At 35.4% G+C, this 14939-nt stretch overlaps 1 protein-coding gene across 3 annotated transcripts in view; it reads left to right on the top strand.

The window, feature by feature from the left end:
• BBS9 (Bardet-Biedl syndrome 9) overlaps positions 1 to 14939 on the top strand; it is a 285582-nt gene that overhangs the window by 131927 nt on the left and 138716 nt on the right. For all 3 annotated transcript variants that reach the window (XM_032707850.1, XM_032707763.1, XM_032707681.1), the window contains exon 21: positions 11410 to 11632. In XM_032707850.1, the coding sequence (XP_032563741.1) occupies positions 11410 to 11632 (223 nt within the window). The remainder of the gene's footprint in view (positions 1 to 11409; positions 11633 to 14939) is intronic.

The following is a 14939-nucleotide window of genomic DNA, read 5'->3' as shown; positions in this document are numbered from 1 at the left end:
CACCACCTTGTCAGCTAGACCATGGCACAAAGTGCCATGTCCAATCATTTCTTGAAGACCTCCAGGGATGGTGACTCCACCACCTCGCTGGGAAGCCTATTCCAATACCTGACCACCCGTTCAATGAAGAAATTCTTCCTGATGTCCAACCTGAACCCCCCTGGTGCAGCTTGAGGCTGTGACTCCTTGTCCTGTCACTAGTTACCTGGGAGAAGAGACTGACCCTCATCTCACTACAACCTCCTTTCAGGTAGCTCTAGAAAGCAATAAGGTCTCCTCTGCACCTCCCCTTCTCCAGGCTAAACAGCCCCAGCTCCTTCTGTTGCTCCTTGTGTGAGTAGGTGGACAGAAAGGCACCTGGTTGTAAACCCACTAAGTTACTGCAAAGTGATGTGTCAGTATCTCTAGTTTACTTTTATTTGTAATCCCTTAAAAGCAGGGTTTCAAACTGATTGATTACTTGACAATGTTAGAATGTCTTAAAAAAAAAAAATTTCTTGGTAAGTAACTTTGGGTAAAGAGGGAATTTGAAGAGCAAGGTGGCGATCTCACCACTACTTTAAGCACTATCACAATTCCTTTAAATATCTGTTAATAATTTTCTTCCTGCAGTTAAATTTATTTACTAAGAAGGCAGTGGGTTATGGCAAAAATAGCAAGTTGAAGATAAATTGCACCACTATCTAGTGATCTTCATTTGTAACTGAATTCATGTGATTCCTCACAGTGACTTCTCTTTGTAGAATAGAAAAGTGCTGATGTTTTGTTGGTCTGAAAAAGAAAGGCTTAGTGTGGTCTGTTTGAAACTTTTATGTATTAATGAAAATCTATAATACATCTTTATCGGATACTTCTCACTTCAAAGGACTACAAGAAGAAGCTACGCCCTATTGTATTTTCAATTTTTTTTTCATTTGATGGTTTTGTGGTGGTTGACAAGAAGGGAATGTAAGATTTTAATTTTTTTAAAAGGCTTGCTTCTGGTGATTGGTAATAATACTGGTTTTCAAAAAAGAAAGCCTTCTCTATTTCTTCTACAAAATTATGCAGAAATAGGTTTGGTGTGCATTATGAATTGTAAAGGTTCAAATGACAGAAAAGATTGTTGTATTCTTGTCTTGTTTAATTGTATTCCCTGGAACTTTTATCAAGCTCAGAATAAGCATTCAGCCTTGATATAAACCTTATGCTAATGAAGAATCTGACATATCTGTTGGTTAGATGTATTTTAATTAAAAAGATTTAAGAATTAATTTTGTTTTTAACTTGATCCAGCACCTTATTTTTTTCTGCCAGTATTGGAGATACTGAAGTTAATCTTCAGTGGGCTGTCTCTGTTGTGAGCAGAAGCCTACTCAGGGATCTTATTTCTTGGTGTAAATTAGTCAAGGCAGAACTGTGTGTTCTGTTTTGATTAATTTGCTTCCAGTGTATATTACCTCCTTTTAAACTAATTTGGATACCCTACAAAGTACTGCGGTTGTCCCAAGAGATTTATCCTTTGTTTGATAAATTAAATAAGCTTCTGTTATCAGACATCTTTCTCTATGTAATATTGTGATGGGGACCTCTAAACTTTCTCTTTGTTAGAGTAATCTGTCTCGTTGAGGTACAAAGAGCTATTTTAGTGTAGTAGTAATTACCGAGTATGTGCTGCATACCAGGAGTTCAGATCAGTTGTCATCTAAACTGCTTAATGACAAGAGCGATGCATTACAGTGATTACAGCAATGTTGTTCACCAAAGGGTCTTAACACTCAATATACATAATCAGTGGCTCTTTCTTTTGCCTTTTTTTCTTCTTCTTCTTTTAAAGGAGTTTATTGTCGGTGAAGAATTCTCTTGATATTGTGTCCTAATTGAAAGATCTACAGCCTCTTGCTATGCAGCCTTCCAGTACCTAAAAAAGGCTTACAAGAGGGATAGAGAGGGATTTTTCACAAGGCCATGTAGTGTTAGGTCAAAGGGGAATGGCCTGAAGCTGAGAGGAGGGTAGGCTTAGATTAGATATTAGGAAGAAATTCTTTACTGTAAGAGTGAGGTGGTGAGGCACTGGAACAGATTTGTCCAGATAGGTTGTGAACTCCCCATCTACAGGTGTGGGACCAGGTTGTGTTCGGGGCCAGGTTGGATGGGGCTTTGAGAAACCTGGTCTAGTGAAAGGTGTCCCTGCCTATGGCAGGGGAGTTGGAACTGGGTTAACTTTAAAGTTCCTTCCAACCCAAACCACTCTATGATTCTATGTACTGATCAGTATTGTACTAGCGTTTTAGAAATTTATTGTGATTTATGATTGATTGTGAAATTCTACTGGAATTACTTGTATTCTGAAACAATGTATTTGTTTCAGCACCATTAGTGTGCTGAATTTATATTCATATTACATAATTACAATATGAATTTATATTCATATTACATATTACATAATAGGAAAGGGTTTGTAGAATTAAAAGGTACATATTTACTGTTGGTTTTATTTCCTGATTGTCTCACATCAGTTCAAAGCTATGATACTTTTATTATAAATACTGTAGTGCTATGTTTGTAGCATTGTTTCTAACTGTATACCATGGGATTTTCTGAGAAAATGAATTGCTCCCAATAATTCTGTAAAGCTCTCTATTTATATTGAACATATTACAATGATGTGCAGCTAAATTTGTAATTTCCTTTAGATCTAACAGTCAGAAATGTTTCTGAGGGTGTTTCAAGATCTAATCACCAAACTAATCTTTGTTCTTGGGGGAATGTGGGAGGAACTGGTTGTGGTATAACTGCTTTTCGTTTGGAAATTGTTGTTGGTTGTTCATGGTTCTAAGTTGCAGTTGTAATGTAACATTTTTTGGTTGTTATTAGATAACATATAGCTATTGCTCTCACATTGTGCTGTTGTATAATCTGTCTACTGGAATTTACAAAGATATCATGTCATCAGATAAATATAGATAGATTGATACATACAGATATCGTCATGTGAATCTTTCATCTTGTTACAAAGTTCCAGAAAAAAACTCACTTGCTTTTTTTATCATGGTTTTCAGAGTAGTAATTTTTTTCAGATTGAAGTTTTTTGTTTTAGTTAATGACAAGATGCATTGTCTTAATTCCTAGATTAAGAATGATATACCCCTATTCTCTCATGTTTGCACAGGTGATGCACACTTTGCATTAAGACAGGCCAAATTAAAGGGAGCATGAAGATTGCATCATTTTTTGTCTTTCATCATCCCCTGGCTTTTTCAGTGAAGAGAGAGTTTGATAAAGCCAAAATATGGTTTGGCTACTTTTGGCTTCCTCAAAAGTAAAACAGGTCATAAGTCAAGTCTGTACAACCAATGGAGGATAATAATTGTTGCCCAAGCTACAGTCTCAAAAAAAAAAAAAAAAATCTGGTGTAAACTTGAAAATTGGCTATTGGAGTAAACATGCAAGTCCAGTTTGGCACTATTCTTTTTGTCCTCACCTGAGCATTTTGAGAGCATTCAGTGGTGCATAGATTTAAAATAAGGTGAGAATTTAAACAGGAAACAAACTTTATGTCAAGTTTGGGTTTTTTTAAGAGCTGAAATGTTTGAGTGAGTGTGGTTCCATATTTCACAGGCTTTGGAAACACAAACTCATTTGTCAGTATTTCATAGTATATTATATTGGTAACCTAACAAGAGATATCAGAGTCAAAGATGAAAAGTTCCTCTCCAAATATATCACTGATCTAAAAATGCAATGTGGACTGAGATGCAATGAGAAGTTTCAATACACTTATTTTAGCATATGTTTTTTCTACTTTGTTACTTTCCAGTGTCAAAAATTATCTTGCTGGATCTAATTGTTATAGAGTTCATGTATGGCAGACCTACTGCTGCATGTCTAGCATTCTTCAGCAAGATGAACAGCTTCTGATGTGTTTGCATGCCTGCAGACAGCGTTGACAATATCTGCAAAACCCAAACAGCACCTCAGTTTTCCTAGCTAACTGGTGAAAAGTTCTTGAGGAAAAGAAAGATGAAGTGTTAGATTATTTCAGTGCTAAAAAGCAAAACAACAGACAAACTGGCAACAAAAGTAGTCAAACCACTCCATTCATGTAGCACATACAAGGATTTCTTTCATCACTTCTCAGAAAGGGATCAACAGTAATAGAAGTCAAGTTAATAAGAAAATTAACATGACAAAAATCCCTCAGAAATACAGGATTCTGGAACAGCTTCTACAGAAACCCATGAAGTATTTGAACTTTCATTATATCAGATAGGATGCATTTGTATTACAACAAATAAGCATTACTAAAGGAGTAACTCTACAGTTATGTAGTTAGAATTTATCTGTTGAAAAAATGTGCTCTTTTCTCTGCCTCTCGCCCGCTCTTAAAAAACCACTGCTGTCCAGAAAAAAACCCCCAAACAACCAGGTATTAGGACACACTCTATATTGCCCCAATTTTGAGATGTGAGACAATTTGAAAGAAGAGTTGGGTGATACAGATCCATTGCTTGTCAAGAAGAAAACTATTGATCTAATCTGATTCTAACCTAATTTTGAAAGTCTTTCTGTGCAAATGAAGAGCATCCAATGCACAAGGATGCAACCTACACTGAAATTTAGCTACAGTAGACAGAGATTAAATTTTGATGGAGTAGCTAATAAAACCATCATCTATAGTCACCTTGGTATATAATTTTTTGTTGAAACATGCACTTTCACAAGAGCAAATTGCTAAACTCAAAAGCACAGAAGAGTTAAGCAGCTGTAGAAATATTATGACTATGATCCCCACCTGGAGTTTTGCTTTCCTACAGGTGATACACTCTCAAATCATGGTACCAGTTGTTTCATTAATACACAAACCCCTACAACTGCTGATAATCATAATTTGTTTCTGTGAGCAGGACTTCCTTCTGAATTAGACTGGAAAAATATATGAAAATCTTGAATGATAGAGGTCATCATCTTGATAGGTGCAGCTTTCAGAACCTTTGTTTAGTAATGCTCAATTTGCTGGTTTTCTGAAAAACCCACTGCTTTAGTACTGCTCTTTTACGTTATGATTCTTCCAGAAGATTCTTGGTAAAATATTAGTTTTGGAGCACCATTCCCAAAAGAAAAATACTGCATATTCTATATGATATTTTTAAAAATGCTATTTTGATTACTAAGCCATATGCATTTTCAGCTTTTCTTCCATACTTGAAGACATTAGAGGAGATTTTAGCAAATCTTGATCTAAAGTTAAATGTCCATAGAACAGAATCCACCAAAAACTATGCTTATATTTAATGCAGAAGGGTTCAGTGGTTTGTGAATTGAGCTTCAGAGGACAGAAACACCAAAACAACTTTTACATGGCAAGTGTACTTTTCAGGAAAGATTCTGTTATATAGATTTTTCTCAGGTGAAGTTGCCATAGGATATCAATATATGCTTACCAATTAGAACTCAAAATAAGAAGCTCTTGTAGAGAGTTGTTTATAGTGCTGGAGTTTCTATTAAATAAATATTTCTACATCAGAGAGATAAAGTTGCTGTTTCTGTTGTGACTGGCAATTACAGCACAGCAGTGCGGAAATGACAAGTGCGTCTGTGACAGACTTTTAAATGAACCCACCTTATTCACAAAGGATTTTTTCTAAAGCTGATATCTGCAGCCTATTAATGTCAAAATGTGAGATATTAATATATGAATTGAATGCTCTGAAGTAGCTTAAAAATAGTTGCTAGCATGAATACTTACTGTTAAATAGCTCTGCACAGATCTGTTGTGCTGTACTTGAAACAGTTCAATAAATATTGTAAAGAGATCTCGTAGTTTTCTGTGTAAGTCTTGATTACTTTCTGTACATTTTTATTTGTTGTTGTTCATAGACTCTTTGAGCTTTTATGCCTTTAAATATCTGTTGTGTCAGGTTTCCTGCAAGGCTTGATTACTCAGGAGATGACATGTTGTGGTCAGAGTTATCAAGATGTTACCTTGTACTTCTCTGTTACCTTCTCTGGGTTTTGCATTTCTTTTAACCGTTGTTTGGCTTTTATCCCTTGTGTTTTAAGTAAATTGTAATTTGTTTGGAGTAGGTAAATTTGCTAAGTCCAAAGATTTAAATGTCTACAATGCCTGTAATGTAGCTCTTGACAATAGGTTGACTTCAGAGCACCATCTGACAAATGAGGATGATCTTCTACCTAAAATTCTCTCCTTGATTTAAAAGGAAATGGAATAATCTACTGCTTTGAACTATGTATCATATTAATTTTCTTCATTTTAGTTGTTCTCTCTTACCTTGTCTTTGATGTTCAATTGTATCCTCACTTTGATGTTGTTTTCATCAGTCTGCAAATTCCTGTTAGAACTGAATTATTTTAAATGCTAATAGTAATAAAAGTCTGATCAGTCAATATTATAAACATTATGCATCATAATTGATTTAAAGAAAGATAACTAGAGAGAGCAGGATTATTATAAGAATTTTCATTGGTGCTTTTTTATTGTGTGCTGAATATAAATATCCTTCTTAGGCACTTCATAGATTTATAATGTATTTAAGCTGGAGTCATTTGTTTGGATTTTCATCAGACTTGGATTCCACCAGTCTGTAGAATTTTGCCAGTTTCCTGTTTTTTAGGTATTCCAGTAGTGGGGTTTTGTTATTTAAATATGTGGAGGTACCTTTTTTTTTTTAATACAAAAGTGAATTATAGAATATTCTAAAATAAGCTGTGACTAGTGTTTCTAATGGACTATGTTAAAGAAAACTGGGTTTATATTTCTAATTCTCCAATCAAGAAGAATTTTTTATTAAAAAACTTTTTCTTAAAAAAGTGCATAATCTCTCGAGACTGTTCAAATTTAATACATTAAGACCTCATGAATATTTTACTGTGTGTTTTTTCTGAGTGTTTTATAGATATCAAGTCTACTTGCTTGGCTTTTTCTTTTATTTTATTCAGATTCTTTTCAAGAGGTCTCCTAAATGCTTCATTTTTAGCAGTAATTTTTCAGGGGCACTCACAAGGAAAGTTTGTCATTTCCATTTCTGGCAGCACAGGCGAATGTTGCATGCCTAATTGATGGCTGCTGAGACTGTTATATCCTCTTGGAGACAAGTAGATCAGTTAGAAATACAGAATATGCTTGAAGAATATGTGTTAGGATGACTGGTAGCACAGTGAATCAGGGCAAAATTTGCTAATGATCTGTGCTTGTGTTGGAGTCTACAAGTTCCGCAGCCACTGTTTGTATGTGTAACAGTATTTTTTTGTTAATGGCTTTAAAAGCAAAATGTTGAGAGACACGTGGCTGGTGTTTCTTGTGAATTAGCATATGCAGTGCTTTCAGATACAGAAACCTCTTCTTTAGTGGTTTGGATAAGCATAAGTGCCAAGATTGTCAGTCAGTATGGTGAGCTTTCAAGTATTCCAGCATTTTTGAGAGGTGATGAAATCATTATTGTGTCTAAAATCAAGACATAAGATATAGCCAGGCAAATTCCCGAGTTAACAGCTGTAAGAATTCCCATAATTTAGCTTGCATCAATTTTGCATAGTTTTTGCAGTATGTTTCACATTGCATTTGAATTCTTTTGGAACTGTCTTGATTGTCACTCCATAGGCAGCTAAAAAGATGGCTGTTGCCTTGGGAATATTATTATTGATGATGATAAAGACTTTCAAAGTAAAACATACAGGATGAAATATCTGTCTGTCTTATGAATACAATTTAGGAACAATCTTGTTCAAGCTTGACTGATATGCTACTAGGCTGATTTATTCACACTTAGGACAAATATTATTTGTTTGTGAATCTCTAACTAAATTATACTAAGTGTATAAATGTGTTGAGAAGCTACACTGTATGAGTAAACCTGTATCAGGAAATATCAGGTACACTGTATGAGTAAACCTGTATGAGTAAACCTGTATCAGGAAATATCAGGTACACTGTATCAAATCTGACAACAGACCCTCTCTCACACTCCTCCCTATATATATGTGCCTATACATCTTAACAACAACAATATTGAAATTCTTCTTTGAGATTCTGCCCCTCTCTATGCCTGGTTGACCTTGTCTGTTGACCAGCTAAGCTCTTGAGGAGTGGAGTCTTTCAGCCAGGCATTGAACTGCAGTGCTGTGCCTCCTAACAGGGCCTGCCCTCAAACTTCTCTGATAACCACATTCCTCATGTGTATATTTTGTCACAGAACCAGTGCCCTTTCTACAGACTGACAATTTGCAGCATGAGATCTCCTGTGCTGGAAGAGCCTCCAGTTTCATTGTCTAGAATTTTAGAATAACAGTAGATGAGTCATTTACCTTGCAGGGAACATAATTTTGGAGCTTCCTTCTTCTTTGGCAAATGGTATAACCTAAAAATCTTCCTAAAAATTAGCTAGTCTAGATGAAGCCTTATGCCAAAGTGAGATTGAATGTATAATTATGTTCACACTCAGATATGCCATGACCCCTGAGGATCTTTAGTGATAGTGTAATGATAGTTTGTATGGACTATAAGTGATGTGGTGTTCAGACTCCTGCAGTGTATCTGATTTGGTTAAAGGAAAGTGCCAATCTCTACCTATTACCTACAAGAGAAAAATAATAATAATGCATATGTGCAAAATATGAAGCCCAGTCTTTCCCAATGAAAAAGTAAAATTGATAAATTAAGCTTTTTTTATCTATTTCAATTATAGAAAGACTTTGGATGGTTTAATAATGCCTCTTTCTGTGGGTCTTGACTCACATTTATTGTCACAGTTACGGCAATGCTTGCTGGTCATAGAACGATGGATTACTGGTATCACACGTTGAGGGTGTTCCTTTCAGACCTCAAATCTGCAGAATACTACACAGAAAGCCATTAGTGAATATTACAGCTGTGGCTGTAGAATCATTTTTCAGTGTGGGCTATAGACTAGAATGCTTTCATTTTCAAGCATCTTTCAGCTTTTTTTAACACATAGGGGTGAAACATTTTTCTTGTTCCTTCAGTTCTCCCCTTGCACCAATAAAAATTGCTGACAAATGCAGCCTTATTTGCAGCTGTTAATTTTTAGTTGTATAAAATCATCTCAACAGTTTTCCATCAAGTTTTTTTTCATTTAGATGTAGCTTTTATGTACTCTCGCTAATCACAAAGGCTGCTTTGGATTTGACAGGACTCAGTAGGTCAACAGACCTTGAATTGGAGAAGATAGTTTTATGGTCTACTGAGAAACCAGTTTTACATGGAAATTAAATACAAGAACAAGGGTTGGAAAATGTTAAGGCTATGGTATAAAGTAAAACATACCTGTGTGAGCCAAGGACAGAATACTAGCCATTTTTAATTTCCTGACTTTCCCTAGCTTGTATTTCAGTACTTTTATTTAAATACTCCTTTTACCTGCATTTTTACAACTTAAATGGACAGACATATAGGCCAGCTTCTCGGCTACTGTATGCTGACACCAGTTAATCACATTTCTTTGTCTTTTAGTGAAACTCAAGATTCTTATGTTTATATTGTCCTATTTTTCATGATTTGTAGTATAATTAGGAGTGCCTGGCTTGGCTGTTTTTGATGCTTTGTACATATTGAGTTTCATTGCCCAGTATGTGGGAATGTAGACAGCATTTACCAGCTCATTAACCTCTTTAAATTGGTTGCAGAATGGATGATTTCCTGTCACCATCACAGGTCAGTGGATGCATTGCACTCTAATGGACTCTTTCTAGAATATTTGAAAAACGTTAAGCTACCACAGCATTGATTGATTGATTGGTGTATTTTTCTAATTTACATATTTTTTGAGGGGACAAATCCTGATAAGATAGTAGGTTAATGCTGTTGTTATTCTGAAGTTAGGAAAGGCAAATGTTGACTAAGAAAACCTTACTAGGTGATCCTGTTTCTCTGTAAAATATAAGTATTTTATACACATACAGCACATTTTCAGGACACTAAATGTATGTTTGGATAAGGTTGAAGTGCATATGACTGTGGTCTTACTGATGTACTTGACCACTAGTAAGCATCTAACCTAGATCTGGAATTTAACAAGGTCAAGAAGGGTGGTCTTTGCTTCTCTGTGTTAAAAGTAGTACCCTTCACGAAAGCCATATGTATTTAATTAAAGAAATTAATTAAACTTATTTGCTTGTCAGTGAACTCCAGCAGGGTTGACACCATCATTCTTTCAAAAGTTACACTTATCAAGTAGTGGGAATTTGGATAGGTGGATGATTTTGCTGTACAACTGAATGTTTTCAGTTAACTAGAACACACCATGAGAAAGAGCTTAAAAACTAGAAGACTTTGTCCAAACTCTGTAAGATTGTCATGAGCAGGCTTTGTGAGTGTCTTCCTGGTTCATTATAGATGCTTTTGATTAATCATATGGTCTCATCACAGGCTGTAACTTAAGATTTCAAAATGCATCAAGAGGAGTCAATCTGCATTTCATATTGCAAAAATGAGATAGATGTCATATATTAGATTTTATGCATTAACCTAATAACCTTGTCACAAATAATGAGGGCCTCTGCTATCCAGGATTCTTGTTAAAGGAACATTTGTTTGTTTCACTGAAAACTACAGTACAGATTACAGCCTTGAAGCTAAGTTTTAAATATGCTTTTCAAGGTGCCTCGTGAAAAGAAATTTTCTTGTTTTTACTGAGTGTTATTTGCGGAAGCCTGCACTTTATTGTTATTTTGTGGAAATGCGTATACTGAATATGACACTGAATATGGCTTTTCCTCCTGAAAGCTTTTCCGTAGGTAGCTGCTCATTTTAACAGAAGTGATTACTAAGCTGTTTTTTTCATAAATGTTGGCAGCTCGGCACTATGCTGAAATCAAAGTCCCCATTCGTCACAGCACTGACACACCTCTGCTAATGCTGTGGGTATCATAACTGATAGATGGGTACTGAATGTCTGCAGCTTTGGGTTGCAGTCATGATGTTTTCTACTATTGATGTGTTATCAGAATATTAGATGTGATTCCAAAGAATGTATAATTGGATAAGTTTGGGGTTTTTTTCCTGGCCTTGATATATCTTCATCACAATGTTATATACTATGTATTATGTTTTATTTAAGTCTCCATTCTGTTCTTAATTCTAAATGTCACAACCAGGAACATCTAGTTTTCAGTTATTAATACTGAATTTAACTGTTATATCACATACTGTCCTTATGTTATTATTGAAATTAGAATTCTCTGTTGATCTAATGTTGGAACAAGATTGTTTTTTCAGCTTTTGTTTGTACAAGTTGAAGTTGAGTGTTCATGACACTCATTAACCCCCAAATTATATTTTATCTATCAATATAATTTGAAAATCTCAGTCCTTGTTTTGTTACTTTATTTTAAATATGCTACATCATATTACAGTTCACCTAATTTTATTTAATTTCCATTTCTTTAATGCAGGGTTGGGAAGAAACTGTGGATGCTGCAGTTTCTTACTTGTTAAGAACTTGTTTGTCAAAGAGCTCTAAAGAGCAGGCCCTGACTCTCAGCAACCAACTGTGCATGCCCAAAGATACCAGCAGACTGAAGAAGAACATCACCCTCTTCTGTGATAGATTGGCCAAAGGTGGTCGCCTCTCATTAAGTACAGACTTGGCCACTCAGCAAGCTGCTGTCATGCCAGGTAAGCCATGAAGTACATCTTCAGAATTCAAAATACTTATTTGCATATTAAAACTAAAAATTTTGCGCATTTCATTTTACTGGCAGTTTAGTTTTCATTGATTATGAAAACCAAACACTCTGTTGCTGACCAATAGAATGACAGTAGAATGAATATGCTCAGTAATGCAGGAAATGAACTCCAGATGGTCATCTTTATCCTCTAAAAGTCTTATCTCTTAATTCCTTGCATTTTTCAATTGGATATGTACGTGTGTATGTTTCTAATGTGACAGAAAAAGGAGGAGTGAAAAGTCCTACTTTCTTGATAAAGAAATGATTACGGTTGCATTGGTGGCTTTATGGCATATCTATAGGCCAAATTATGAAGTACTGATAACACCAGAGAAAAAAAATCTGCAACATTAGAAAGTACTAGTTGACTGGGTGGTATCTCACAGAAAGCATGAAATTGAAGATGAAACTAATTTAAGTATGTGTTGAATAGTATTTCTCATATAGAAAAAGACAAGATTTCACAGTGCACAATGATTTAAATGAATGTCATGGAATTACCATTTTTAAAGGAAATTTTGTTCATGTCCTTTTCTATATTCCTACTTTATAGTAATATTTGGACCAAAGGCTCACCTTTTCTGCAGAGTCTGAAGTTTAGCGTCTTTGCACTATTGCAAGACATTTTCTTCCTGCCTTTTTCCTCTTGTGAGACAGATAGATAGTCTCTTAGTAAACATCAGATACTCCTGCTGGCTTGGAAACAGGTATTTTTTTCCCAGCTTTGTGCTCTGGATTTGGATTGGTTGTTCATTCAGCTTCATAGACTCCTAAACCACAAATATCACTATGCCCTTTGACCTCAGTGACTTCCTTGCACTACAGCAGTCTTCACATCTATTGGGAAAAGTATGTATTGTATGTATACTTCATGCTTAAAAATTGGAGTTTATTATTTTGGGTATTGTTTTTGATAAAGTTTGGAGTTGTGTTAGGGCAGTATCTTGATTGTCAGTACTTTGTTTTCTTACATTACAAAGAATAATTAAATTCCTGTTTAATATAATATAATATGAATGGCCTGTGCAATGTTTCAGCAGCTTGGGAGTCCCTGTTGTTATGTGCAGCCCTCCTTTGTGTGTGCTGCTGTAAATGATCTTGTAAGATGGCTGCAGACTGTGCAATGGTAGAAATTTTATATATGTATATATAATTTTTGTTTAGTGTTACACTATTCCTGTATCTGGAAGCAGATTCATAATCATGTGAGGCTAAAAAAGCGTCATATTTGTTTTAGAAATTTTTGTTAGTATTTCTTTGCGAGACTAAAATATGTGTAAAAGGCACTTCTTTTGTTGAACTTTGATTATATAAGCATTGTCTTCATTCTTCTAAGAATTCTGAAAAGGTGTAAATAGCTGCAGTTCATCTTTTTCTACCTATGCTAATAAGGTGAATTGATTTAATAAGGAAATTCACTTCTGCCTGTACAGTTGGCTAGTGTTATTGAGTTCAGGGAACTATGCAATTTGATTATGAATAATTCTGTTAGGAAAAGACAGAAAAATTTGTAAAAATTGTAAACAAATCGGAAGAAATCTTACTCTTGATGAAGTACCTTGGGAAAGGGCCCAATCATGCTCCCGACACAGTGTATACAAAGACTAAAATATTGAAAACTGCTAAACCCACTGTGGCCAAATGAGGCCAAAATAACACCAAGAAGGCATGAGTGACATGTGCAAGAATAATTTTTACTACTGTGGTAGAGGTAGACAGTTATACTGCCTTTCAAATAAAACAAGGAAGAAGTACATTCCAAGGAAAACATAAGGTATTTGACTGTAGGCTGTTAGCCAAGTATTGACGATACCTGGGACCAGAATTACCATTTTACATGATGCATAGTGAAAAATTGAGTACCTGTAAGAAACTGGTTGAGACCTGGTACAGCAGTGTCGCACCCATCATAAACTGTTCTAGCTGTTCTTGAAATGCCCTTTGGCCATAATTAACATTAAAAAGAATTAAAACTTGTAATCCAAATGCAGATTTCAAAATAAATAGTTTTACTTTCAAAATTGCTCTTGTGTGTAGCCCTTTTGAATATCAAATCACCTAATTAAGAATCAAAATTATGACCTAATTAGGCTAACACTTCAGAATATCACAAGAAGGTATCATTTAAAGAAATTATAAAACCTAATACAACTTTCTTATTTTCATTTAGAGTTCAGCCTGATGTCTTGATAAAAGAGTCTGTATGCTTATGCATTTATTCATTAACTGTTGAGAGAATATTATTTTCAAAAGAGCTCAAAAATAAGAAATTTCATCTTATACTACAGGACAGGCTCATTGACCCTGAAATTAGCTCAGTTGGTTAAAACATGGTGCTAATAACACCAAGGTTGTGGGGCTGATCTCCACATGGGCCATTCACTTAAGATTTGGACTCAGTGATCCTTGTGGGTCCCTGCCAACTCAGAATATTCTGTGATTAGAGATAAATACTTCTGCCAAATGCTCAGAATAGCATAGTATTTAAGGAGTTACTCTCCAGCAGGATGAGCTGTATGATTTGAAACTGTGTGTGTCTTTGAACAGGCTGGAGAAAACTTGGAGGTTTTTGTGAGAGTGAAGTTTTTACTGGTGTTTTTTAAACATATTTGTTTTGTCACCTGTTTGGGTTTTCTGTGGCTATCTTTACCTTGGCAAGTAGTGTGGTCTGTTGGAAGCAGATCTGCAGGGAGTTGTACCTGAGGCCAGCAACATGACTTGTCATCTGTGTGTTTCAGAACTAGCTCTGTGCCTGTCTGATGTAGTTGTTCTCCATTAGCAGCTGGAGTGCTCTAGGTACATTCCTAGGATTTATCTGCCTGGTGGGATTCAGCTAAATGAAATGAATTCATGTGGCTGAGACCATTCCTCAGTGTGAAAACAGTGAGTTAGTGGGGACAATCTAGAAATGTACCTCACTGTTGATTCCAATTAAAAATGCCTGTTCTGTTTACACGAGGAAGAAACTGAAAACAAACCCTGATAAAGGGAAACAAGTATGCAAAATAACTATATGCTTTTGAGTAAAGAGCTCTTTGATAATGCCTGGAAAATAGATGAACTTCTCTCAGCCCTTAAAGGAGAGAACAGGAGTAGGTAGGGAAGAATGAGGTAGAACTATACATGGAGAGGAAGAGTGAGAATTGTGTTTGTATCTGAGGATTTATGGCTAAATACTGCATGTTAATGTAGGGGAAAGTTCTTCAGGATGTTTAAACTCCAAGCTAAGCCAGAGATGGTCCCATAATTGTTCA

Source organism: Chiroxiphia lanceolata, chromosome 1 (assembly GCF_009829145.1).
Source record: "Chiroxiphia lanceolata isolate bChiLan1 chromosome 1, bChiLan1.pri, whole genome shotgun sequence".
NCBI lineage: Eukaryota > Metazoa > Chordata > Aves > Passeriformes > Pipridae > Chiroxiphia > Chiroxiphia lanceolata.
This window is presented reverse-complemented; position numbering and strand designations above follow the sequence as displayed.